General features: G+C 55.1%; 1 protein-coding gene across 1 annotated transcript in view; it reads right to left on the bottom strand.

Moving 5' to 3' along the window:
- Nucleotides 1-8,250: 8,250 nt before the first annotated feature.
- Nucleotides 8,251-26,639, bottom strand: part of MAN1C1 (mannosidase alpha class 1C member 1) — a 128,717-nt gene continuing 110,328 nt past the window's right edge. The window contains exons 6-12 of the mRNA XM_012929028.2: nucleotides 23,763-23,880; nucleotides 20,990-21,083; nucleotides 17,054-17,169; nucleotides 12,832-13,051; nucleotides 10,850-11,022; nucleotides 9,949-10,064; nucleotides 8,251-9,355 (exon numbers count right to left, since the gene is read on the bottom strand). Of these exons, the coding sequence (XP_012784482.2) occupies nucleotides 9,229-9,355; nucleotides 9,949-10,064; nucleotides 10,850-11,022; nucleotides 12,832-13,051; nucleotides 17,054-17,169; nucleotides 20,990-21,083; nucleotides 23,763-23,880 (964 nt within the window). The 3' untranslated portion in view covers nucleotides 8,251-9,228. The remainder of the gene's footprint in view (nucleotides 9,356-9,948; nucleotides 10,065-10,849; nucleotides 11,023-12,831; nucleotides 13,052-17,053; nucleotides 17,170-20,989; nucleotides 21,084-23,762; nucleotides 23,881-26,639) is intronic.

The following is a 26,639-nucleotide window of genomic DNA, read 5'->3' as shown; positions in this document are numbered from 1 at the left end:
TAAACACACATGGCAGGGGATCTTCCTCCTGCAGTGGGTGCTGCAGACAGACAGCAGGACAGGGAGAAATGCAGCCTCACTCTGCAATGGGCACCGGGCAGGTGCTTCTAGGGGGCTAGGGAGGCGGGTGGTCCCCCTAAGCACACAGCACTTGGTTCTACCCACGTGTTCAAATGGCGGCGCTGCTCACTACCGCCACCTCCAGGAAGTCCACAAAGCGATTCCCTTGGGCTCCCCTGGGGGCAGACAGGGTCTGGAAGCTCTGAAATTCCTACCAGGAGGAGGGAGACGATCAACAGGGTCATTCTGGGTCATGATGCTGGGCGGTCACTGGGCAGGCGGCCACGGTGTGAGGAGTGGCACAGCAGGTGGGTAACCTTGGCTGGGAGCTGCAAGCTGAATGCAAGGAGCACAGAGCCTCCAGGCAAGGAGAAGGGGGCAGGGCAGCAGGGTGTAACGCCCTGAAGTGGGAACGAACTGGCTGAGCTTACTGTGTCCAAGAAGCAGGAAGAGAAATGCAGGTTCTCAACCACAACCTGTGACTTCCTCATAGACATTTCAATTTTGGTTTATATTCAACCATGTTCTATATACCTTAAAATGGCTATAGATTGCTATTCAGCTGTCTCTTGTCTATTTTAATGTTAGTATTTAGCATTTTATAGCATTGAAGCATGATTTTGCTGAACCTGGTTGTTTTTCGGGTAGTCTAACTCTATAACTTTAACAGGACATATGTCAACAGTTTAGGTGAACGTTTTTGGGAGGGGTGTGCAGAGAAATCTTCAACACCCCAGAGAGGAGTAACTGATCTTTGTGTCCCACCCAGTGAGTTATAAGTGCATCCCGGCTGGCCGCTTCCTGTCTGTTCTAAGCTTTCCTAGTTGTTCTCTGTCTATCTATTCTAGTTTGTTTGTTCATGTTTGTTTGTTATGAGGGGTTTCTGGAGCAATCCTGATGGTCCTTACAAAAGAGGGTGGGGACCCAAAGTTGGAAGCAGGCAAGGGCCAGAGAAAGCTCCTCTCCCTAGTTCCGAAGGAAGTTTACTGTTCTGTTTCTGCGGACTGCTCAGGGATCCTGGTTGTCGTTCCGATGACCCTGGATCCTGCAAGGCAGGAGCCTGCATCTCCCTAGTAACATATTGGTTAATCAATACCATGTCAATTAATGCCATAATGTCGTAAATGGTTGTAAATATTATGTTGGGTTTTTTACCTGATTGGGATGATACTCTGCTGGTTCTACCTTCAGACCAGAGATGGTCTCACCAAGAAGCCATTGAACTTACCAGGATAATAAGATGCTGGACTTTATGATTGGTCAAAACCTCCAATGAAAGAATCTCAACTGAATTTGAACTATGGAAATGCAACAAGGTGGAGCAATCCACCGTGGGGGGGAAGGGTTTGGGGAGGGGCGGGGGGAATCCCAGTGCATAAGAAAATGTGTCACATAATGCAATGAAATTAATAAAAAAAAAAAAAAAAAGAAGAAGCAGGAAGAGAGCAGAGTGAGCTCGGGGAGAACGGCAGCGGGTTGGCTTGGTGACAGAGGTTGGGCCAGGGCTGTAGGTATCATATTAGTTAGGGTGTGCAACTGCTGTAGGGTTTTAAGCAGAGATGACTTGCTCTACATAGACCTTTGGAACAGGCAAAAAGCAGAACAGCCCAAATGTCCGCCGAGAGGCACTCAAATAGAATGGGTGTGGCTGTAGGACTGCTGTTGCTCCTATTGGGCAACAAAGAGGAAGTGTGCTTGGGTATAGATGCTGCAGCCCGACCTGACCCCCACGCCAGGCCCGGGGAGCATGGAGTGCAGCCTTGTGAGCTGTCCAGGACCGGCGCATTCATGGTGACAGGAAGCAGATGGGTGGTGGCCTGGGGTTGGGCAGGGCAGGGGTGGGGTGGTGGTATGACTGCTAATGGGGATAGGGCATCTTCCTGGAGAGGTGACATGGCCCCAAATTACATTATGGCGATGGTTGCAAGCCAGTGTGAATGTTCTGTGTGAATATACATGCATTGCATACTTCATTATTTTTTAGATTTGTTTGTTTATTTGAAAGTCAGGGAGATAGGGAGAAACACACACACACACACACACACACACACACACACACACTGGGCCAGACTGAAGCCTGGGACCAGAAGCTTCTTTTGGGTCTCCCATGTGGGTGCAGGGTCCTAAGCTTTGGGCCATTCTCTACTGCTTTCCCAGGCACTCTAGCAGGGAACTGGATGGGAAGAACAGCTGGGGCTCTAACTGGTACTCCGATGGATGCCAGTGTCAACAGGTGGTTGCCTAACTTGCTGTGTCACAATGCCAGCCCCCAAGTTGATACTTTTTTCCTTTAAAAAGTATTTATTCATCTATTTGAAAGGAAGGTTACAAAGGGAGATGGACAAACAGAGACAAAATGAGATCTTCCATCAGCTGGTTCATTTTCCAAATGGCCACAAATGCTGGGATTGAGCCATGCCAAAACCAGCAGCCTTCATCTAGGTCTCTCAAGCGGGTGAATGGACCCAAACCCAGAAGCCAGAAGCCTCTTCCAGGTCTCCCACATGGGTGCAGGGTCCCAAGGCTTTGGGCTGCCCTCGACTAACTTCCCAGGCTACAAGAAGGGAGCTGGAAGGGAAGTGGGGCAGCTGGGATACAAACCAGCACCCATATGGGATCCCAGTGGGTGCAAGGCAAGGACTTTAGCTGCTAGGCTACAGCACCAGGCCCTGAAAGGGTGAATCTTACAGCATAGACATTGATATCCTTTTTTTAAGCTTTATTTTATTTTTATTGCAAAATCAGATATACAGAGAGAAGGAGAGACAGAGAGGAAGATCTTCCGTCCAATGATTCACTCCCCAAGTGACCGCAACAGCTGGTGCTATGCTGATCCGAAGCCAGGAGCCAGGAGCTCTTCACAAAGGTGGAGGGTCCCAAGGCTTTGTGCTGTCCTCTACTGCTTTCCCAGGCTACAAGCAGGGAGCTGGATGGGAAGTGGAGCTGCTGGGATTAGAACCGGCACCCATATGGGATTCTGGCATGTTCAAGGTGAGGACTTTAGCTGCTAGGCCACCGCGTGACAGTGATATCCTAGAAAAAGCTGTTGATCTTTTTGCTTTGTTTCTTTAGATACCCTTCTGGTTTGCTGGATTGAGATTGAAGGGAGCAAGAGAAAAAGGAAGGAAACAGTGGGGTTTCCCACCTACTGGACCACAGGGGGCTGGTGTGGGAGGTGAGGGCTGGAGTTGCGGGAGGCAGAGCAGGCAGGGATGTGGTGGGGGTGGGAAACTGCTGGAGGGTGGGAGGTTACATACTACCTGGGCTCGGCCTTGGGGCTGGTGGCACTCCTGCTGAAGGGTGCACCTGCACCTGAGCTCCTAGCAGGTGCATGCGGCTCCGCATCTGCCTGCCTGTCAGTAAACAAGCTGGAAGAGGCTCCTGGCTTCGAATTGGCACAGCTCTGGCCGTTGTGATTGCGTGGGGAGTGAAGCAACAGATGGAACATCTTCTTCCCTGACTCTTCTCTCTATAAATCTGACTTCCGATGAATAAAATAAATCTGTAAAAAATGTTTGTTTATTCATTTATTAGAGTGATAGAAGGAGAGAGAGACAGAAAGAGATCTTCCATCTGCTGGTTCACTCCCCAAGATGCCTGCTCAGGACCAAACTGACGACACAGGCCAGGAACTCCATCCAGATCTCCCACCTGCTGCCAGGGGCCTAGCACTGAGCTGTTGTCTCCCAGGCAGCTGCAGCAGTGCCAGGACTCAAACCAACACTCCTCTGTGCCTTTCAAATAAATAAATAAATCTTTTAAGAAAACTGCAAGTGGGTAGAAGAGGGCTTGATAACATTAAGACAAAAAGGTGTGAAGACCCTTAACATACAGGAGACGGCATGTTGTAATAAATAGTATCTATCAGTCAAGACAGAGAAGATGCCAGAAGTTTTATAAGCTGAAGACAAAGAAAGGAACTTAGGCCTGGCACAGTGACACAACAAGCTAACCGTCCGCCTGTAACACCAGCATCCCTTATGGGTGCAGGTTCACGTCTTGGATGCTCCACTTTTGATCCAACTCTCTGCTTACGGCCTGGGAGACCTAGAAGAAGGCTGGTTTTTGGATTCTGGCTTTGGATTGGTTCAGCTCTGGCCATTGTGGTGATCTGGGGAGTGAACTAGTGGATGGAAAACCTTTCTCTTCTTGCTTTGTAAAATCTGCCTTTCAAATATAATTATTTATTTATTAAAAAAAAAGAGGAGTTTAGCAGTTGGTGCCTGAGATCAGTCGGTGGGGAGTGGTACCACAGGATCTGAGTGGAATGCCAGCAGGAGGCCAACGCTGGAAATGCCACCTCTCTGGGAGGTGGTTTGGGGCATGGACACAGGCTGATATGCCATACCCTTGAGCAATATATCTCAATCAAGGTTTATAAAAGGCTCAAAGACAAACAGGACTGGTTTCAAACAGCAGGGAGCACCACAGGGAGCACTGACTCAGATTAGATGCTGATCAGGATGCCTGGTTCTGACACCTGCTACTGACCCCTGACTCCAGCTCCCTTCTAATGCAGACCTTCAGAGGCAGCAGTTACGCCCGCTGCCATCCACACACGATGTGGGGTCACCCTGATGTGGGGTCATCTGCATGTGGGTATCGAGCTGCAGGGTATGGCGAGGGGAGCCTCTCAGGGCCTCAGCTTGCCCTCTGCAGGTGGAGCACCATCTCCCTGTAAGGTGAAACAAGAATTTATAAGACACTCCCACCACCCCTCCCCCACCCCGGAACCCCTGCCGGGCATCTGGGCCAAAATCCTCCTGTAGCCCTTGGCCCAGCTCAAAACCTCCCCAGCCCTATACAGCCAGCCAGCCGCCTGAAACTCTTGGACTGTCAGTCAACAAACCTTCATCCCAACGTCCCAGTTTTGGTAGATTAGAGGTTAACAACAAAGCACTCGCCCAACACAAGCAGAAAATGTTCAGACTTATTGCTCTGAGAGTTTGGTCTGTCTCCTGGGCCTGGTCCATGCATTTTCCTGCAAGTTTCTGAGCATTTTGTCTTAAAAGAGGGAATTTCTGACGGAGGTGTTTTGTCTCACATTTCTGCAAGAAAAATTTTATGGCTTACAAAGTGGTTCATGTAACAGCAACCATCTCTGTGACTGCTGAGTTCCCATCCACAGGGTGAAGGGTTGGGGCTCAGCAACCCCTCGACTCCACCTCCCTTTCCACACACAGAGAAAGGCAGGCCTGCCCGTGGTCCAAGGCAGTGCCAGTCGCTCCCCCCACCACTGGGGTGCCATTCTGCCTCCTGAACTTGAACCTGACTTAAGGTACGTCATGTGCAGATCAACCATGAGTGAGAAGGAGCACAATAAAATCCAGAGGCTTTTGCGGAAAAAGGCTGGAAAGGCTGGAGCAGGTGCAAGGATAAATAGCTCACCTGTCGGGGAAGGCTCCGTCCCCAACAATCGGCAGCATGTTGGATGCACAGCAGGTGGAGGGCTGGGCAGAGCAAGAGAAGGGGCCTTTTTCCAAGTTCTCATCCTGTGCTGTACAAAAGGGCAGCCAGGAACACCTATGGCTATCTGCACTTCATCAAAAGGCAATGAAACGTACGACCTCGTTGCTGGTTTGCACTCACCACACTTTTAAGTGCACAGCATCCGTAGGCAGCTGCTCTGTCAGATAACCCGGCCACACAGCCTGGCTCCAAGTCGCCTGATGGCCATGGAGGCGGGGAGCTGTTGTTGCAGGTGATGGGCACCCTCGTTTTGAGATGGTCTCTCTGTACCCGAGGTAGCTACAGGTGCCATCCCAGCAACCGAGACCCTCTGCTGCTCTCTGCAGAAGTCTAGTGCCAAGGATGCTAAGAAAAAAGGCAGAAGCCCAAGGAACGGCCGTGGATGGAGGCCTTGCCACTCCAAGTGCGATACTGGGCCCAGCAGCGCTAGCATCTCCCGGGAGCTTGTTAAAAAAGCAGAACCTTGTACTGCACGTCAGATCTGCATGGGCACCCGCACTTTAACAAGCCCCCCAGGTGACACACGGGCTCGTTCAAGTCTGAGAAGCTCTCGGCATGAGGCGAGCTGAGCAGGATTAAAATACGGCTCCAAATATAGGAAAGCAAATCAGACTCGTGTTTTCAGCTGTGAAAAAACAGTGTGGGCGCCCTCCCCTCCGGCCAAGTGTTGAGGCTTCAGTCACGTCGTTTGTGGGAGGGGGACTGGGCAGCCCCGAGCCATGTGAACCTGGGACAGGCTCCTGTGGGGCAAGCTGGGAAGAACTGGCCTCTCTCCAGCCACAGTGGGGTCACTGCTGCAAAGCCAGGGGACACAGGCAGAATCACATCCCAGCCTCCGAAGAGGGGCAGAGGAGTGGGCGGGTAGCCCTGAAGTTGGACGTTCTACCTTTGTCCTTCCTCCCAGGGAAGGCTGGTGTCAGAACAAAACCACAGCCATTGGAAAAGGCTGATGTCGCCGCTCCTGACCCAGGCCCAGGAGGCTCTGGAAGACCCCGTTGCCTAGGGCCAGAGCGGGCGGGTATGGCTGCCAAGGAGGTTAGCGGCTGAGGCAGACTTGAGCGCGACCTCCTGTCGCCTGCTGCCTTCTCTGAGGATGACGCATCCCTGTGGCCTCTGTCCTCCCAACGTACCTGGGCTCTGGCTTATTTTTATCCCTGGACTGGAGCAGCGTTGCCAAAGGATGCAATTTCTCCACCAGCAGGGCCCTCGTGGAGGATGGATTTTGTAACATTCATTCATCTTCTGCAACTTGCTTCCAGCAATGAGGCCGAGGGCACTGATGCTGAGAGGAGAGCCGCTGCTGACACCGGCCCAGCAGGGGAGCCTGGGAGCTTGGGGACTGCAGAGTGGCGACAAGGAGTTGTTGCTCTGGGGGTTGGTGCCAAGGAAAGATGGGGCCAAAGGTGAGAAGAACAAAGGGCTGCTTCCCATCAGCCTCCATTCATGCTGAGGACGCCGGAGGCAGTCAGCCTGCTGAGCTGCCTGCCTAGAACGCAGGGCCCTGGCTTGGGTCATGAACCCCATTCCCCTCCTTCAGCCCACGGTAATGAGTTCTGACCATCTGTCAGTCAAACACACAAGCCCCAGCTTGGTTAGGGGTGTGTGTATGACCCAGGCCAAATGCAAAAGGACTCGGAAAGGTCTGGAAACGTTGGATTCAGGCATCCTCACAGCGATGCCTAGGGGCTGCCCCCTGGTCCCCGCAGGATTCCTGGCAGATTCTCTTCCTCACCCCTCTTCAAGTCTGGCTGTCTGCTCTCCTCAAGCCCATGAGCTACCCCGTCCCCAGCAATTTGGTAAACCCCCACTCCCCTTTTATTTATTTATTTTTTTGCTTACATTCAACATGCCTGGTTTTTGTGGTCTGTAACTCAGATTTCAGAGGGACTCAAGTGAGAGGGGCACAGAGCAGCCAGACACGCCGGAAGCAGACTTGGGAATATTACACACGCGGACACAGTGATGATACGTGTGTATTTGTAGACAGGGAGAGGGATCCACAACATACAGTCAAGTGCAACAGCAGAGTATAAGAAAATAGTATGCATAGTATGATACCATGTTTCAAAACATAGACTCTATATATTCATAGAAAAAGAGAAGAAAATACTCATGTAATAGGATTTGTTCTGGAGAGAAGTGCGGGGACACTGCCCATCTGCTTTTCAGTATTTCCTCTCTGGTCCTCTCGGCTCCCAGTGTGGGAGCTGGGGGGCAGCAGGGTCCACGCCTTCCTGGGTGCCCAGTGAGCGGGTGGTGACCTGCTGCTTCCCAGCGGTGGTGGCGGCTGCTCCCCATGACTGCTGAGGTGACCCAGGGCTGTTGAGGGGAAAGGCTTTCCTGTGCCCCCCACTTCCCGGGCAGCGTCAGGAGGGCTGCACGGCCGGAGTCAAGGGTCACCCAGAGGGCTAGTGCAGTAGATGAACAGAGCCAGAGCAAGGGCCGAGCACGGTCCCCTGCCCTTGGCCAAGGGGACACGCAGGTGGGTTGCAGGGGGCGTCCTCAACTCAGCGCTGGCCCCGGAATTCCTGGCCCTGCAGAACGCACTGGTGCTGTGGTCCCACCATCCCCCCACCCCACCCAGGGGGTGTGTGTGTCTGGATCTATGGGACTTGCTCTCTCTGCCGTGCCACACCCCCTCCTACCACTCCTCCTCATTGTCACATTGTCTAGGACTTGGCTTGAGGCTCACTCATCCTTTCACCCCGCCGGCAGTCACTGCTGGCCCTGGCTACCTGCCGAGCCTGACTGTCCCCCACTCCCATCAGTTACCTCTGGAACCTTTCTGTTCTGTCTCCCTGGGGGCCTCTCTGTCCTGGGTCTCATGAAAGGGTGTGGCCGGGCCTGGGACTGGGGTGGTCAGGACAGGGTGGAGGGCAGGGGTGATGCTCATATGTATCTTATTTTCTGGCTGTGTGCCCTCAGGCAGGTGGCTGCCCCTCTCTGGCTTCGCTGCATCTCCAGCTCACATTTCTTGAATTCATCGGGACTGACTTAAGGCAGGGTAGGACAAGGGCATCCTTCGTTGGGGGAACCCAAGGCCCATGTCTGGCCCAGCACCCTTCCTGGGGCCTGCAGAGGGTGCGTGGGCTGTCTCACTGCTATCAGTTAATTCTGTTCCTTCTTCACAAACTTGTCCGTCACAACTGGAACGGCGCTGGGGAGTCCCAAAGCTCAGGCCTACATCCAAGGAGACCTCTCCTCCAATGATAAGGTAATGGACAAGAAAGTGGATGCAGAGAGGATGGGGCATGAACAATGGAAGATCCCAGACGTGGAGGCTTGCCTGCAGACAAGTGTCCCAAAGCCAGCCTCTTGGGAGGACGTGATTCGAGGGAACACATGATGCCGGGACAGCAAGACAAAATGGGAGAGAAACAGCCCAACAGAGTCGAGCCTGGAAGGAGGCAGGTGAGCTGGCCACCTGCCGTGGCCATGGCCATCTCTGGGCCTTGGCATTGGCCAAGAGTTTACAGGGTTCTTACAAACTTCTCCGTAGAAAGGAATGTGGGGCGTGGCGTGGCTGCAGCCTGCTCTGACAGCTCAGTGGTGGCGGTGGTGTCTCTGAGCCTGTCTCCTCACAGAGGAGATTGGCACATCCGTCCGACACAGCTGGCCAGCTCGGTCCCTTGGGAGGGCAGTCCCAAATGCCCAAGAGGCATGGCATCCCTGAGGCGGCCTGGGGGCGGAGGGGCGCTCTCAGCGGGGGCCCCATGCCCTGTGGGCACTGTCCGAGTGGTTGATGGGCAGCGGGTGGGCCTCGGTGTTGAATACCCAATCTTCCAAGGACAGCACGTCATCATCGGAGAACAGAAGGTAGAGATACCTGTGTGGGAGGGGCAGGGGTGATAGGCAGGTGTCAGGGCTAGAGGGGCCTTAGGGCGGGGGGAGGAGGGTCTCACACCTCAACACTGCTCTGGGGGTGTTGGGCACCTGATGGCATCTTGCTTCTGTCCCCAGGAGGCTCACACCCTGCACCCCTGTCCCTGGAACTTGTAGCACTCCCCCTCCCCTGTAGCTCGCTGAACCCCAGCTCCTGTAGGGTAGTTGGAGCGCTGCCCCAGGGTCCACCCTCCCAGAGGCCACAGTGTACCGGGGACACTGATACTGACAGCACTTCCGCTGTGGGGGTATAGGCATCCTGGAAGGATTCGGGCCTGCTCAGATGGGGTGGCCACCTGTTACCCTGCACACTGCAGAGGCAGCTGCCAGCGAGTGGTGATGGAGACTCAGCAATAGTGACCAGTACCGACAGCACCAGGGTCACTTTGGGGCTTAACTTCTGGACCCCAAGTGCCCCTCTGTCCCTACTGGGCTCTCATCCCGCAGCTGATCGCTGCTGAGGGGCGGGGCGGCTGAACCCCGAGCCTCCTGCTGGCCTCTGGCAAGCACGAGCACACAGCCCACAGCCCCACTCACTTCAGGGTCTCCGCCAGGAAGAAACTCTGCTGCTTGTTGTCGTGACTGGGGGTGACGCTATACACGTCCTGGATGCCTGAGAAGCCGGCTTCTGTCCGGCAGTGCTTCTCCAAGGCCTGCCCGGGGTGGGGCGGGGGAAGGGAGGGAGGAAGGCGGCCTTAGCACAGGCAGAGGGAAGCCCCGCCCCTACGCCCCACACCGTGAGGCCCAGTGGGCCAGAACCCCCATGCCAGGCTTGCATGCCCCCTGCCGGGAATAGAAGGCTGAGGTATCCTTCTGGGGTTCAGTCCCCTTGTCCCTGGCTGGGGCAGGACCCACACACCTCCACCTGCTCCCATGACTCAGGCCCAAGCTTTTCACCTGGCTTCCATGGAGGGAACCCCAGGAGAGACTAGCCCGGTGGTGGGGTGGGATTGAGGGGGCGTGCTCAAGGGATGACCTTGGGCAATGGACTTCCCATCGTCCTCAGGGGTTCCCCAAAGATGTGGTCCCCTGTGCACGACTGTTACTGTTACTCAAGGGATGAAACACTGGGCCCTCCCAGGTCAGGAAGCAGAGGGTTTTAGGTTGGCTCTGGGGAGGACAGGCAGTGGCTGCCTGCGGGGCCTTTGGGGTGAGGGAAGCAGATGCGAGCCGGCAGTGGTCAAACAGGGCTCTGGGCGGCCAGCCAGTCTCAGGCTCTCTGGGTTTGCTGGTGCCCAGGGCTGGGCCACAAAGGCTACCACAGACACTCAGAACCGCCTTCCCTGGCCCAGTGGGTTACTCTGGACTCTGTGACCACCATGGTGGGCCTGTCCACTCAGATCCTATCACAGGTCAGCCTGGCTTGGCTTCCTGGTTGGCCGAGTCTGGGGGTCTGCAGCCCACCCATGAGTTCTGGTGCGGTTGGGGTCGCACTCACCATCACCACCTCCCAGCCCCACTCCCGGTAGATGGGGTCGTGGGTCTGGCGCCAGAGGTACATGTAGCTTTCCACTACCTCGGGCCGCAGGATGTAGTAGCTCTCGCTCAACTGGGTGGCCACTGCCTCTCGGCCGGAGTTGAACCAGAAGGCCTCGGGGCCTAGTTTGGTATCTGTGGGGATGGTTAAATGGATGTGCTCAGTCTCTCGGCTGCTGCCTGCCTCTCCCCCACGTGCCTCCCGCCACCAGGCTGTGCGGGGCAGGTGCATGGCATCTTCCTTGGCCCTGGGGGCCTTGGGGGCCGCACAGCTTCAGGCTCTGAGAGTCTGAATGAGCCGCTCAGAAGTGTGGGATGACAGGGTGTGGGCGGAAGGCGTGTGGGGAGTGTCCTGCACAACCCACGAGGCCCGCTCCGTGGGTCCCACTCACAAGCAGCCGTTTCTCACACCCCTGGACCTTCAAGTCTGGGCGACTGCCCAGGTGGGGCAGAAGGGAGGGCATGTGCGGGAAGGCTCCTATTCCACCCTCCCCCAGCTATCCACGGGGACAATGAATGCAGGCACAGGCAGTCTGGGTTTTGTTGCTGTAAATTCACTTGTTGGTGGATCATCTGTGAGTGACCACAGTGACCTAACCCCCACTGTAGTGCCGGTTCAGGTGGGCAAGGGCCATGTGGGTGCTGCATGTAATGATCTCAATCCCTCCAATAAGCTTTCTGGAAAGAACCAGAGAGGTTAAGTGGCTGGTTGAAGCTAACACAGCATGTTGTGGCTCGGTGGGGCAGTGACCCTGGGCAGCCTGATCTTTGCCCTGGACTGTGCTTTATTGTCCTTCCCACCTGGGCCCACGTCCCTCAGGCCCACCTCGAGGGTCCATCACAGGGCCTTCTTGGCTTTCAGGCTGCACCTCTTGGTTAGGTCCTCTGAGGACCCAGCCCAGCTTGGGGTGTGCCCTCCTCAGTTGTGTGTGGGGTCCTAGGAACTTCTCCCTGAGGAAACAGCCAGCACTCCGGAGCACAGCCCACCCCACCTGGAAGAGAGGCTGGCCAAACTTTTCCAACCACCGATCTCTTCCAACAGCGTAGCAGCTCCTGGCCATGGCAGAGTAGTTGCTTGGCTAACCTGCTCAGGGGGGCAAGAGCAGAAGCAGCTGTGGCGGTTGTTTGTGGGCTGTGGAGCAGCCATGGCAGCCGTCTGCGGGCCACGGAGCAGCTGTGGCAGCCGTCTGTGGGCCACGGAGCAACTGTGGCAGCCATCTGTGGGCCATGGAGCAGCCGTGGCACCCATCTGTGGGCTGTGGAGCAGCCGTGACAGCTGTCTGTGGGCCACGGAGCAGCTGTGGCAGCCAGAACAGGATGCTCTATTAACCCTCTGTCTTTTAAGGCCTGTGCTGATCCACCTAAACCAATGAGCTTTTGCTCATTCTCAAGATCCGCTGTTTGCTTACAGAGTGAGGCTTGGAAGACAGGGAGCCATGTTGACGTCTGACTTCCTGGAATAGTTTCTGCTGGACTAGAGCTGGTCCTGGAGCTATGGGCCACCTCACAGGCGCCCTGGGTGGTCAGCTGACAGTGACCACCTACCTGCTTGGTTGTGGAACCTCTCTGCATCACCTGGGGAAACACCAGGTGCTCCCCCCACTGCACAGGTGAGAAAACACAGGTCGCCTGCCTGGCAGCAGTGCCTGAGCTGGGGACTTTTGACTACCAATCCCGGGTCCTCTCTGCCCCAAGACAGGGTCTACAGCGGAGAGCTGTGCACATGTGAAAGGGAACAGGCCACTGCCAGTCTTACTTCCAGCTGGGCCTGGGCCACTATTTCCTTGCCTGCATCACGAGAGCTGGGAGCCTGGAGCCCTGAGGGCACCTCTCACTTAGGGCGGCAGCTTAGGGCCTTCGCTCCTGGCTGTTCTGCTGCTCTTGCCAGTTTGTCCTGGCATCTAGCCTCAGCCGCTGCTGCTGCCTCTTGGCTGGCAGGGTTACCTGAGCGGGCGTAGGACTCGTGGCACGTCTTGGTGATCTGGGCTGCGAGCTCGCGGTAGTGGGCCCTCTTCTCCTCCTTGGCATCGTCGGCACCAAGAGCGATCATGCCCCCGGAGAAGCAGGCCAGATGCCCCATCTTGTGGTCGAGAATGCCCCCTCGCCACTCGGCAATGTAGGTCAGGCCTCCAGGAGACACATTCAGCAAGTAGGTCTCAATCGCCTGCAGTGAGACAGGCGGGGAGGGTCCGGAGAAGGGAGAGACTTAGGTTTTCGGCCGCCAGCTGCTGGCTGAGGCCTGCTGCCTGTGGGGAGGCGTGGAGGTTAGGCAGGGCCAGGGTGGGTCTCACAGATGTTCACTTCCTTCTGTGTGTTTTGAAAAAAGATTTAGTGTGCTTATTTGAAAGGCAGAGTTACAGAGAGAGGGGTTGGGGGGGGCAACAGAGAGAGATCGTCCACCTTTTGGCTCATTCTCCAAATGGCCACATGGCTGGAGCTGTACCAGGCGGAAGCCAGGAGCTTCTTCCAGGTCTCCCATGTGGGTGCAGGGGCTCAAGCACCGGGGCCATCCTCCATTGCTTTCCCAGACACATTAGCAAGAAGCTGGATTGGAAGTAGAGCAGCCAGGATTTGATCTGGTGTCCATATAGGACACCAGTGTTACAGGTGGCGGCTCAATCCACTATACAATGTCAGACCCCTTTAAAAAAATTTTTTTTAAATCCCTTAATGTGGTATGGTGAGAGTAATGGCGTTCTAGTGCAGTGGGTTCAGGCACTGCCTGCAGAGCTAGAATCCCATGAGTGCTGGTTGAGTTTTAGCTGCTTGGCTTCAGATCCAGCTCCATGCAGATATACCTGGGAAAGCAGTGGAAAATCAGCTGGACCCCAGCCATGTGTGGCCATTTGGAGAATGAGCCAGCAGGTGGACAACCTCTCTGTGTTCTCCCACCCCCGTTCTCTGTGGGCCCCTGCCGCCCATGTGGGAAACTTGGATGCTCCTGGCTCCTTGCTTCAGCCTGGCCCAGCCCCAGGTACCTGCACCCATTTGGGGAGTGAACAGCAGTCTTTCCAGGAGATCTTTTTCCAAGAAAATTCCAGGGTTTTTCATTCCCCTATGCCTCCTTGGAGGGCGGAGAGGGATGCAGGGGGAGGGAGGGTGGGCAGGGCAGGTGTTAGCCTGAAGCCCAGCTGGCCTGTGAGGAGATTTCAGGGTCCAGAACATTGCTACGATTGTTCCCAACACCTTAAGGGGTGTGCTCCCCGACTAGAAGAGGGTCTATTGATTTCTCAGATTTTCAGAAAGGAGCATAGAGAATCCTGAGCTGCCCATGTGTTCTTCATCACACACTTGCTCAATTAGGCACGTGGGCTGTAGCGCCCTCTACAGACAGGAGGAGGCTGTGGCTTGTCTGGGACTGCCCAGCCATTCCTGGCCTAGGACAGGACCTGGGGCTTCCCACGGCTCCACTCTTCCTGAACCCAGTGGTGGGTGCTTTGGCAGGGGGCTGGAGCACACAGGTGTGCAGGCATCATTTCAGGATCCCTGCAGTCAGGCCCAGGAGTCGGGGTGCTGATGAGATGGGGGTAAACTGCTCCACGGCTTCAGGATGGCTATGACCCATCGTAGGGGTCCCGTGTGGCCCCCGGTCTCCATTTTTGCACTGCTGATCTCTAAACACTGAGCAGGCTGGGAAGGCCTGGCTCAGAGTCACCAGCTGTCACCGTGCTGGGAAGCACAGGCCTCCACGGAGACCACAAGATGTCAGGTGTGGGCCAGGCAATCCACACCCTGCAGAGGCCTCTCTGACGCCACTTCCGTTTGGAGTTAGTCCCAAGTTAAGCTCAATAATGATCATAAATAGGAAGTTGTAGGGGTCAGCACTGTGGCATAATAGGCCAAGCCTCTGCCAGCATGTTGGCATCCCATATGGGCACAAGTTTACGCCCCAGCTGCTCCACTTCTGATCCAGCTTCCTAGGTATGGCCTGGGAAAACAGCAGATGGTCCACGTCCTTGGGCCCCTGTACCCACAAAGCAGACTTAGAAGAAGCTCCTGGCTCCTGGCTCCTGGCTTCGAACCAGCTCAAGTTCTGGACATTGCGGTCATTTGGGGAGTGGATCAGTGGATGGAAGATCTCTCTGTGTCTCCTCTTTTGCCACTCTCCCTTTCAAACAAAAGATATTTTCCTTAATTTTTAAAAGGATTCATTTTTATTGGAAAGGCAGATCTACAGAGAGAAGGAGAGACAGAGAGAAACATCTTCCATTAGCAGGTTCACTTCCCAAGTGGCCACAATGGCCAGAGCTGAGCCGTTCTGGAGTCAAGATCCAGGAGCCAGGAACCTCCTCTGGGCCTCCCACATGGGTGTAGGGTCTCATGGCCTTGGCTCATTCTTTACTGTTCTCCCAGACTATAAGCAGGGAGCTAGAGGGGAAGTGGAGCAGTTGGGACACAAACCAGTGCCTATATGGGATCCTAGCATGTTCAAGGTGAGGATTCAGCCACTGACAGACCCATAAAAATTGTTATTAAAAGAGGAGACTGTAGATGAGTGTCTCTTTGAAGATACAATTGAGATGAGTGGATATAAACATATGAAATAAGGCTTTCTAGAACCCTGAGTAAAACCCAAGATGGCATGGGCTGGTGACTGACCCGGTATAAGGTAAACTTCAGTCACATAAGGCCAGTCTGGGATCAGGGCTGGCCTGGCCTCTGGGTTTTGTGATGAAAGAACTGGGTGCTGCCAGGCATGCTAGTCCACCTGCAACTCACTCTGTCCAGCTGGTGGGATGGAACAATGACCTGGGCATGGCTGTGAGGGCCGAAGGGGGAACTGCTCAAAGGCTTGCACGGATCAGGCACTGACTTGCCACCTTCCACGGGAACCCAGCTGAACAATCCTGCAAGCCAGCCAGGCTCCTCTCTGATGCAGACAGGGGCAGAATTGGCCATCAGAACCATATTGGCACCCTAACTCGGACACTTGCTGCTGTGTGGCTTGGGGCCTCTTGGATCTTGTTTTATCATCTGTAAGATGAGTGTTGAAGATGACCAGGTACTTAGAGTGTTTGCCCAGAGATGGCTCTGGGCATGTGTGGTCAGATCTGCCTGCATCTCCCATGCTCATGCCAGGTGGACATGGGTCTAATCAGGTGGCTTCTAAGCTGGCCTGTGACACTCATACTCCATATGAACACAGGTTTGTGTCCCACTTGTTCCACTTTTAATCCAGCTCCCTGCTATTGGCCTGGGAAGGTAGTAGAGGATGACCCAAGTTCTTGAGCCCCTGCCACCCATGTCGGAGACCCTGAAGAAGCTCCTGACTTCAGTCTAGTTACCACTGCAGTCTTGTGGGGCATAAATCAGAGGATGGATGGAAGATCTTTGTCTCTCTCTCCTTCTACAGCTCCAGTTTTCAAATAGTCAAATACAACTTAAAAAACAAAACAAAATCAAACAAAGAAGCTGATCTAAGTGGCCTGGGATGTGGCGTGGGCACCAGGCTTTCAGACACTCCCCAGGGGCAGGCAGGGGTGAGAGCTCTCCGCCCGTAAAGTAACATCAGTGGGCCCCACCCCCAGCAGTTCGGATGTAACTGGTCGGGGGTGCAGCCTGGGTGTGCTATCACATAAACTCAGAGGTTGATTTTAATATGCGATCAAGCTTGGGATGGCCAGGATATTCTTTAAAGTTCCACACTTGCCAGAGGCCTTGCCTGAGCCGGGGTCAGAGGTGCTGAGGGTTCAGCAGCCAGATCAAATGTGGGCTCAGAGCTGGGCCTTCTGCTGCTCCATCCAGGGCTAGCCTCCCAGTTCCAGATTTTGCCTAAATAATTCATGGCCCTGGCTTCACTGGAAGCAGCAACTCCAGGGTGCCCTGAGGGCAGGCGGCCTGACTGCTCTGCCCAGGAGCTCAGATCTGCTCTGCAAAGAGCAGAGGAAGAAAGGCATCCAGGCAGATGGGGGACTCTGATAGAGGGCTGCTACCAGCCAAAGCTGGGCGTGAACAAGGCTGGGACCAGGGCAAGCCGGGACTGGGGTCTCGCTGCTGAGCAGCTGGCAGGGAAGGGTTGTCACAGATCCCCCTACAGCTTTAAGGGCTCACAATTGTGGGTGTGATGTGCCCAGCTGGGGGAGGGTCCATCTGTCACTCATCCCTCCCTGTTCCCTGTAGGGGACTGAGTCCCCGACTACCCTGAAAACCCCAGCGTGTGTCTTACCTCCAAGGCTTCATAGTACATGGTCTTAGCTTCTACATCCGTCTTGGCCGACATCAACCAGGACTTGATCAAATATTCATAAAAACTGTCCCCGAGTCCTCCTACTGAGACGTGTTCTATTACAGGGAAAAGGCAAGGTCATTGTCAGTTGTACTGCCTGCCAGGTACCATGGTGAGGGGTGTGGGTTCCAGTGCGGGGTGGCTGGGGCCAGGCCACAGGGTACCATGGTGAGGGGTGTGGGTTCCAGTGCGGGGTGGCTGGGGCCGGACCATTGGGTCCCTGGTCACTCACTGCAAACAAGGTGGATGGGTTAAAGGCTGGGGAGGGGAAAGCAGGTAGAAGGAGAGTAGAGTCGGTGAGAGAAAGAAAATCCATCAACAGGACCATGCTGGGCTGTAGTGGTAAAACTGCTGCTTGCGGTGCAGGTTCAAATCCCGGCTGCTCCACTTTCAACCCAGTTCCCCGATACTGTGCCTGGAGGGTGGCTCAAATGCTTGGGTCCCTACCACCCATGTGGGAAGTCCCAGTGAAATTCCTGGCTCCTGACTTTAGACTGGCCTGACGCCAGCCACTGCAGTCATCTGGGGAGTGAACCAGTGGACAGAAGATCTCTGTAAACTCTGCCTTTCAAGTAAAGATTAATCTTATACATACAAAAAAAATAATAATCTGTCAACAGCTACTACCCGCTGAGTGTCTACTGTGGGTCGGGAGCTTTTCTGAATTCTCTCTAAACTTCCCAACAGCGCAGCCAGTTCCCTATCCCAGACGGGAAGACAAGTGAGCTACAACGCTAGACCACTGCAGCCACCGAGGAGCCGCACAGGCCTCGCTTTCTGCAACCAGACTTGATGGCTAAAGAGAAAGAGGCAAGCAGGATGAGCAAAGAACCCAGACGGTGTGCAAGGGCAGGTGGGACCCTGGAGAGGGTCTGGCACCTGGTCACCCAGTCCTTCCTGTCCTTCTGGCCACCCCTACAAATACAAATCCTGGCCCAGCAAGGGTTCTGGAGTGCAACATGTACTTGTGAAAACTGGACCAGACAGGGGCACGTGTGCTATGTGGGGAGCAGCGAGGGCTCAGGGGCCTCACCATGAAGAGGAGGCAAGAGAAGGAGCTGGGGTCCAGCTCCCCAGAACCTTTCCAGGGGCACAGCGCAAGCGAGCACGGGCAGACTGGGGCTAGACCCACGTGTGGATGGCGGGCACGGCTAGCAGGCAGGCTGTGGGAGCCTCTACTGAGAGCTGCAGAGCCCCAGAGAGGGGGGCCCATCTCAGGCACGGCAGCCAACGGCAGCACCACCTGCACAATCAGCTCCTTGTTCCTCCCCTGTTCCTGCTGCCGCCTGAACACCCTTGGCTAGCAACCTTCAGGAGGTTCCTTTGTCCCCGTGGGCCCCTCCACCTCCAAGCCCTGCCCAGCTAACACCTTCTTATCTGCTGCCTCAGCCCAGAACCCTTTTAAATTGCTTTCCTCAGGTTTTCACAATTTTGTTCATAATCCCTCCCCACGGAGAGCATGAATAAGGCATGCTCCAGGCAGCCTTGTGGGCACCTCTGGAACTGGGCTCCAGCTCTGCCTTCTACAGATGAGGGGGTGGTGCTGTGGGGGCGAGGGGATCACCACGTGCTGAGTCTGCTGGCCCCTCCCGGACTGTCTGTACTCTGGGTGAGTGGGTCTGAGGGTCGGCTCATCCATGCTTGGGGCTGTCAGAGTTTCCCCAGGGGCCTCCCCTGCCACCTTGCAGCTCGGCTTCTGAAGCAGGAAACAGGCAAGACGGGCACAGGCCTGGCCCTGATGTCCCTCTATGCTGCAGTCCCCATGTCCACAAATGGGCTGTGCAGTTCCTGCCCGGCCTGCCTGCAGGTGAGTCCTGAGGGTTTAAGGAGAGGAAAGAAGGTGTTTAACTCGTCAAGGTGGGACTGCTATCAGCCGCTGAAAAAAAAATACCATGCATCAGAAATCTATCCAACCCCCAGAACACCTGACATGACCCTGGCACCAAAGGCAGAGGAAGAGAAGCCGAGAAGAGAGGGCAGGTCCAGAGGACGGGGGTCGTGGATCCCTCTGATCCTCAGCAGGTTGCGGATTCATATTTTATTAATAAGAACAATTTTGCATATGTGCCCAACCTTTTGCAGACCTGTGTTGCTCAGAGTAGCAGAATTAACAAAGCAAGACGTCTTGGAGGGGGCTCGTCCAGTCACTGAGGTCAGGGCGGCGGGGGCCAGCCCTCCCTCCTGTTGACAGGTTTTGCTGCACTGTCCTGGGGGCAGCTCAGGCCAGCAGAGCCATCTCTCTCCCTCCATGCTCGGCCTCGCCATGGAAATGATGGAATGCTAGAACACTTGGCCAACTAGGGCCAGGATCTGTAATTCGAGCCTTCGTCTGCTGCCTGCCCTGTTAGGGGTTTGGCAGGGTATTTTTGTATTTCTCCAAGTATCCTCTGGGTCTGGCAGAGGGCAGAGGCCTGGGCAGCACAGAGAGCCCCTGCTTGCTCTCCACAGAATCTCGCTGCCAGCTGCCCTCTATGCCCTGCTCATGCTGTTTCCTTCTGGGAGAAGGCAGGCCACTACTGGAAGATGGAACTGAAATCTGTTTCCTGCAGCCGTTGACTGTCACTCCCATGGCCCTCCCTCCGGGCCACAGTGAAATGTATCTCAGAGAGCTAAGAGACAGAGAATCTCGCCAAGCTGTGTAATGATTAGGTGTCTACCCTCGTCTGGTGCTCTCACCCCAGGGACTGGGGCTGGAGACCCGGTTGGGACAGAGGCAGTGGAGGTGGGAGCTAGGGGAAGGCCTGGATTAGGCACCAGAAAAACCCACCACCACCAGTCCCAGTTGACTGTGACTGAGGATACAGCTGGAGCCACGACCTGCTTCTCCCACGCCTGGGGTTTCTCAACTGGGGTGCAACCCGTGGGCCTGGGAAGCCTGTCACATTCCCCCTCCTAGGTTATGTATCCCTTTAGTCCCATCCCTAGGTGACTGACAGCCACTAGGGGAAGCACACCTCTGAACAGAGATGGGGGAAGGCTGTCAAGTTTAAGGACCGGTGGATGGAAGAGCTCTCTGTCTCTCCTTCTCTGTAAACCTGCCTTTCAAAAAAAAAAAGCAGAGAATTCATGAATCTTTACATTGCTATATGGTTAGGTTTTGCTTGAATCTTTTTTTTTTTTAATTAGATGTGGGGAGCAGACACTCAGTGCAGTGGTTCCTTAGCACTTATGATGCCCACACTCGCTATGGCCAAGTTCAACTCTGGCTCTGCCTCCAATTCCAGCTTCCTGGAATGCACACCCCAGAAGGCAAGAAGGTTCAAGCAACAGGGTGTTACCCATGAGGGAGACCCAGATGGCGTTCCAGGTTCCTGGTTTTGTCTTGGCTCAATCCTGACTACTGCAGGGATTTGCTGCTGGGGAGGGTAGGGGCAGTGAATCAACTCATGGAAGATCTCGCTTTCTCTTGCTCTGCTTTCTTTCAAATAAAACGCAAATAAGTGAAAAATAAAACCATAATCAGATTTGGAGGAGAGGAACTGGGAGAGGAGGAGGAGGAGACCTGGCCCGCCTAGAGCCATTTGCAGAGTAGACAGCTCTACCCCGGCACTCCTGGGAGGGAGAAGATAACCAAGGAGGCGTCGGTGGGCATCATGAGGCAGGACAGGCTGGACAAGCTGGGGCTAGTGGCGGTGCAGGACAGAGCTGTGATAGCTAGTCCCCATCATATTTGTCTCCATAGCAACGGCAGCAACAAAGGGACAGCCCCAAGGTGCCTGGGAGGGTGGGTGGCAGCCGGGAGCCCCATGTGAATGCCCAGCTGATACATGACTCTGATACCAGTGTCACTCACTTGCCCAGGAGCACAGGGTCCAGGGGCTGGGGCGGGAATTGGGGTGGCCCTGGGGTTGGGGGGAGCGGCATCCCAGTACTCACGTTGCACCCAGTTCCCGCTCACTGGGCTGAGGAAGTTGGGGTAGAGGCCGAAGGGCTTGTCCATGTTCCTGAGGACCTTGCGGATGTTCCTGACCTGTGAGACATGACACCGTGGTACCGTCACCCCCTGCAGAAGCCCAGCGCCTGTTGTCCCACTGGGGACAGGACAGGAGACAGCTGGTCCCACGTGCAGCAAGGACTGTTCTGGGGGACACGCTCCACCCACAGGTGACAGTATGGGCCCTGGGGTGATAGCAGGGTGATCCAAAGCGGGTGACACGGGTGTTCCAGGGACAACTGCACAGCTGTGTTCACTACAGCCAAGAGAGCAGCTGGACACGAGTGTCCAGTAACAGATGCATGGTCTGAGCCTGGAGTCACAGGTGCCGCGGAATGTGTCATCACGCCATGCATGACAACATGCATGAAACAGACCAGGCACAAGGATAGTGGTGAGCAGAGGTGCCCTCACATTACGGAATAGGAGCAGTCAGCTGGGGAGACCCATGGTGTGACACACTGCATTGTCCCCTTGGAAACTGTCCCCGCCGGGTGCAACGAGGACCTCTGGGAACAGCAAACATGAGAAACAGGGCCCAGCGGGCTTTTTCTACAGGCACAGGGCTGGCTGTCCTCCCTACACTGGCTCTGTGAGGCCAGCTACGCCTTGGGGATCCCCCCGCCTCCAGCTTCAGGCCAGGCTGGCCACGTGGGGAGGAGCGAGGATGAGCTACCTCCCAGCTGTCAGCACTTCCTTGCCAAGGGCAGTGGTCCCTGCCAGTGGTTAGCAGAAGCCATTATGAGAGTCAGGCATATGTTTGTATGCCTGCCCCTCTCTGCCCCTGTGGAGGGTGGCAAAATGGGACTGAATGGCTCCTCTGGAGGGCAGGAGTGTTTCTAGAACGTGGCTTGCTTTGTGGACATCAATAACTACCTCTGTGGGAGGCTCAGCCAGGCACCAAAATGGATGGAGCATATAAATGGGGGGGGGGGAGGGGCAGTTGCCACAGGAAAAAAACCCCAGAACAGTACAAGATCAGAGCAAGTGGACTGTCCCACTTATTCTTCTTTTTTAAAAATTTATTCATTTTTACTTGAAAGGGAGGTTTACAGAGAGTAGAGACAGAGAAAGATCTTCCATTTGCTGGTTCACTCTCCAAATGAACAGCCAAGATGAGCTGATCCAAAGCCAGGAGCCAGGAGCCATCGCCGGGTCTCTCACATGGGTACAGAATCCCAAGGCTTTGGGCCATCCTTGCTGCTTTCCCAGGCCACAAGCAGAGGGGCTGGATGGAAGCAGAGCAGCTGGGACACAAACCTGCACCCTTGTGGGATGCTGGCATTTGCAGATGGAAGATTAGCCTACAGAACCACCACACCCTCATTCTCTACAACTCCCCAACTTCATTCTGATCTGAGCTGAGGCCACGAACTCCCTAGGAGTTTGGCTCAAGAATAGAGTGAGCAGGGAGACCAGGAGAGGATGCAGTTGGAAGTGGGCTGAGGGACAGGAAATGACAGCCCACAGGCTGTGGGGTTAAACTCGCCCCATGAGCTCTCAAGGCTGGGAGTCACAGGGAGGTAAGAGCTTCTGGCAGATATTTTCTGAAGGAAAATTAGACAGTAGGATGGCTATTCTGGCAGTGAGCTCTGCTTAAGGGAAGTAATCAAGCAGAGGCTGGGAAGCCACGTGCCCAAACCGGCACCAAAAAACCCATGTGTGCATTAATAGCAACAGAACTCCGGGCGCAGGTGCTATGGCCCGCTAGTGGGTGGAGTCGCCACTCGGGGCACCTGAGTCTCACATCAGAGTAGAGTCCCGCCTCTGCTTCTTCCAAGCCAGCTTCCTGCTAATGTGTACCCTGGGAGGCAGTGGATGATGGCTCAAGGAGCCGAGTCCCTGCCACTTCAGAGGGAGCTCTGGCTTTGACGTGGCCCAGTTCAGCTATCATGGGGATTTGGGAAATGAACCAGCAGATGTTTCTCCCTCTTTCTGTCACTGAGAGGCCACCAGAGGACACAGTGAGGCTTGTAGGTGACAAGAGATGGAAAGCCCCAAGGTGGAGGTAAGGATCTCTTCCCCCCAGGTACTCCAGCACCTCCCCCAGAGGGGTGGGGGAACAATGTGTGGGGCCCTTTTGTCCCTTGGGTCAACACTCAGGGTGTCCCCAAGTGGTCAGAGCCTCAGCACCACGTGTGCACCCTTCCCTGCAATGGGTCTAAGGCTGGTCTGCCAGTGAGGCCTGTCTGGGACTGGCGGCGGCTCTTCAGTTGTCAGGACCGGATTTGAGCCCAGCTGCTCTCAGCGCGCCACATGCCCCAGCCAGCTGGAGAACAAGAAGTAGCATGTTGTGGGCACCTGCTGTGAGGAGAGTCCAGAGTCTGCTGCCCGTAGCTGGGAAGAAGCAGCAGGTCCACCTCGCACAGAGAAGCTCTGTGTCCCCCGGCAGGGGCCTGCTGCACTGGCAGGTGCCCGGATTCAGCTGTACCCTGTCCAACCTTCCCGTTCGTCACACTCACCACTGAGCTGACACTGACCCCAGAAACCCTGCCCCTCTCTGCCCTCCCTAGAGCCCTGGACACTCGTGTGCTCACTGCCTCCTTGGCCAGGGCACGATTAAGTCTTCCACAAATCAGCATGTGCTGTGAGGAGCTGGCTTCCACCCCAGGTCCACCTGCTGACCCAAGAGGGGACCCCCACCCCGCTGTGTTCCACACCTCCCAATAAAAGCCAGGTGAGGAGCGAATGGACATGTGGTCGGGGGATACTTGCCTTTCTTGCGAAGACCTGCTTGCCGGAGAGCTGGGTGAGGTGTAAGAATTCCAAGTGCAGGGATCCAAACTCAGCCAGGATGCTGCTGCTGCCTGCTGCGGCCCAGCCCCAGTTTCCGCTGGAAAGACAAGAATTGCCACTGTCACCCCCTGCTAGCCAAGCTGGCTCCTCTGCGGAGCCCCATGGAAGGGTGGTTTGCAGGAGCTCGGGGAAGTTAAGGGACCCAGGCCTGTCTGACTTGCATTATCCTTTGCTTCTATCACTGAGCTATCCAGTCCAGGGGTTATGTGGAGTTTACAGGTGACACATGATCACATTGTCAGGGACCTTAAAGACCCCATAAGATGTGACTGCCACCTGCTGGCTAAAGGCACCTGCTGGCACAAGAGTGTTGGCGCCTACCATGGCACTGGCGCCCCAGATGGGAAGCAGGGATACTACTCCCCCCAGTGTTGAGGCTGGCCAAGGATGCACAGTGGCCTCGGCCTGGATTTTCACAGAATCTTCACATGATGGGCAGGCAGCTCAGGGAGGACCACATCAATGGAGCTACCAGGCCATGGGGACGCCAAGGGTTTGGACAGACACAGCCAAGTAAAGGTGTCCTTCTCTATGAACCAGGCACTGCCCACAAACCCTTACAGAAACGACCAATGTGACCCTGGTAGTTCACTGGAGAAGGTTCTTGAAGACTACTTCAGGCTCTGGGTGCGTTTTGGAGGGACGGTGTGGAGCCAGGCTCCCAGCCAACCCTCCTACCTGCCCCTTCCACAAGGACAGTGACATCACTTGAAGTCACACAGTGCAGTGGCCAGGACCCAGAGTTGGCTCTGACGCTGGTGCCCATGCTGCTGGCCAACGTGCCACCTCCTCCCACCCACAGCAATAAACAAAGACCCTGCCTTCCTGGGACCTGGAGGCTGCAGGCTCCAGCGCTTGTTAGCTGGAGGCCATGGGCAACACATTTAACCCTCACATCCCTTAGTTCCCAGTCTCCAAGCCCAGGGTGTGAAGAGATGAGGAAGGTATGGGATCCAGGGCCACACTCGCTTGCTTGGGTAAGCTATTCTCCCGTCCCATACCTGTTTTCTCCTCTCCTATGTGTTGGGAGGATTTGCTCAGATAACTGGGGACATGGGGGTCTCTGCTGGGAACTGGTGGGGACAGAGCAGGGTCACATGGCTTCCCATGTAGGGGCTCCTACACAGCTTGGGGCAGGTGTTCAGGAGGTCTCCATGAGGGTCTGCCCCAAGGGGAAGACAGAGCCCCTGTGTTCTCCCCAAGGAGGCTCCTCCTTCAGGCTTGGGTTCTCCCTGGCAGCCCAGGTACCCACAGAGGGTTGCCTGAATAATTGATACTTCCTGCTTTTGTAGGGAAGTTCATTACCCTTTGTTCTCGGTTCCCCTTGTGGAATCCTCCTTCACTCCTCCGTGTGAGCTTCCAGCAGTGGGGCTGCCTGGCAGGCAGGTGGTACCTGCTCTAGCAAGGTGGTCCCCTTGCTTCTCTCTTGCCTCGCTTCAGCCGCTGTTCCCACCATTTCCTAGGCCCAGAGAGATATCCCACCCTCAGGAAGTGGGTTAAACTCCTTAGACCTCAATTTCTTCACCCTTTCTCCTAAATGTTGGTACTCAGGCCTGCCAGTCATTGTGGGATATAAATTATGCAGTGATTACTGTCTTTTCATCAGTATGCAGTTATGTCCATGTAAGTGAGTTGTGTGTTGTTTGCTCCATTGTTATTAAGTCCTCATTTGTGCCGGGCAGCTCTCGGATCTTATTATAACTTTGCTTCCACCCTCTTGATTTCACAGCTCAAAATATTTAAGGCTCAGAGAGGGGGAGACAGTTCTCCAAGGTCACACAGGAGGCAGTAGAGCTGAATCCAAACCCCAATCCTAGATACTCTGTGTCCCTAAGATAATCTGCTCTGGGCAGCATCCCAAGACAGGAAGGTCCCTTGACCAGTCCTGTGAGCCAGAGGCTGAGGGGGCTTCCCTTGTGAGGAGTGGTTCAAACATTCCATCTTGGACCAGGCGTAGCTACTTGCGTCCCCTCCCCATTGCCTGCAAAATGTGCGCTCTGTTTTGGTTGTCCACCAATGAAATGTAATCTCACTTCTTACCCGAAACTCCCTCTCCCCAGTCTCTCCGGCCCCTCCCCCTAGTCTCCACCCGCCTACCTGTGACTGAAATAATCTCAGTTCCCAGTCCTTGGGGCACAGACACTACTCACAGCCCCTCCCTTCTCCTTCCCCCTCTCTCTTCCCTTCTTACCTGGCCCTCCACACCACCCCTTCCTCCTCCACCCTGCCCCTTCCCCTGCCCTGGCAGCCCCCATCTTGCCACCATGGCAGGAAATGTGTCCCTTCCTGTTCCCCCACCCCTCCATCCCCGCTCAGGTTCTTACCCCATTGGAATGAAAGGACCTCCTAATACCTCATTATGTCTGGGATTTTGGCTTGTGGTAAACTAATTGTAAAAAGAGGACTTGGTTGTGGGAATTCGCTGCGCATAACAATGTAAGAACTTTTAAGTGTGTTTAAAACCTAACACCCCTGGCCTCCCTTCCCAGCCTTTTAGGCACACTTGGGCCTGCACCATCATTCAGTCTGCGTCACTTTTCCCATTGGGGCCCAAAAAGCCAGGGTTGGGCCAGGATGACGGCCAGGAACCAGGAGCTTCTGCTAGGTCTCCTACACAGATGCAGGAAACCAAGAATCGGGGCCATCCTCCACTGCTTTTCCAGGTACATTAGCAGGAAGCTGGACCAACTGGCTCATGGGACACGAACTGGTGTCCATATGGAACTTCAGTGTCACATGCTTAACCTGCTGTGATACAATGCTGGCTCCTCTTTTCTTCTTTTTTTTTAAAGATTT

Source organism: Ochotona princeps, chromosome 2 (genome assembly GCF_030435755.1).
Source record: "Ochotona princeps isolate mOchPri1 chromosome 2, mOchPri1.hap1, whole genome shotgun sequence".
In the NCBI taxonomy this organism is placed as follows: domain Eukaryota; kingdom Metazoa; phylum Chordata; class Mammalia; order Lagomorpha; family Ochotonidae; genus Ochotona; species Ochotona princeps.
Note: the sequence above shows the minus strand (reverse complement) of the source record. Positions and strands in the feature narration are given on the sequence as shown.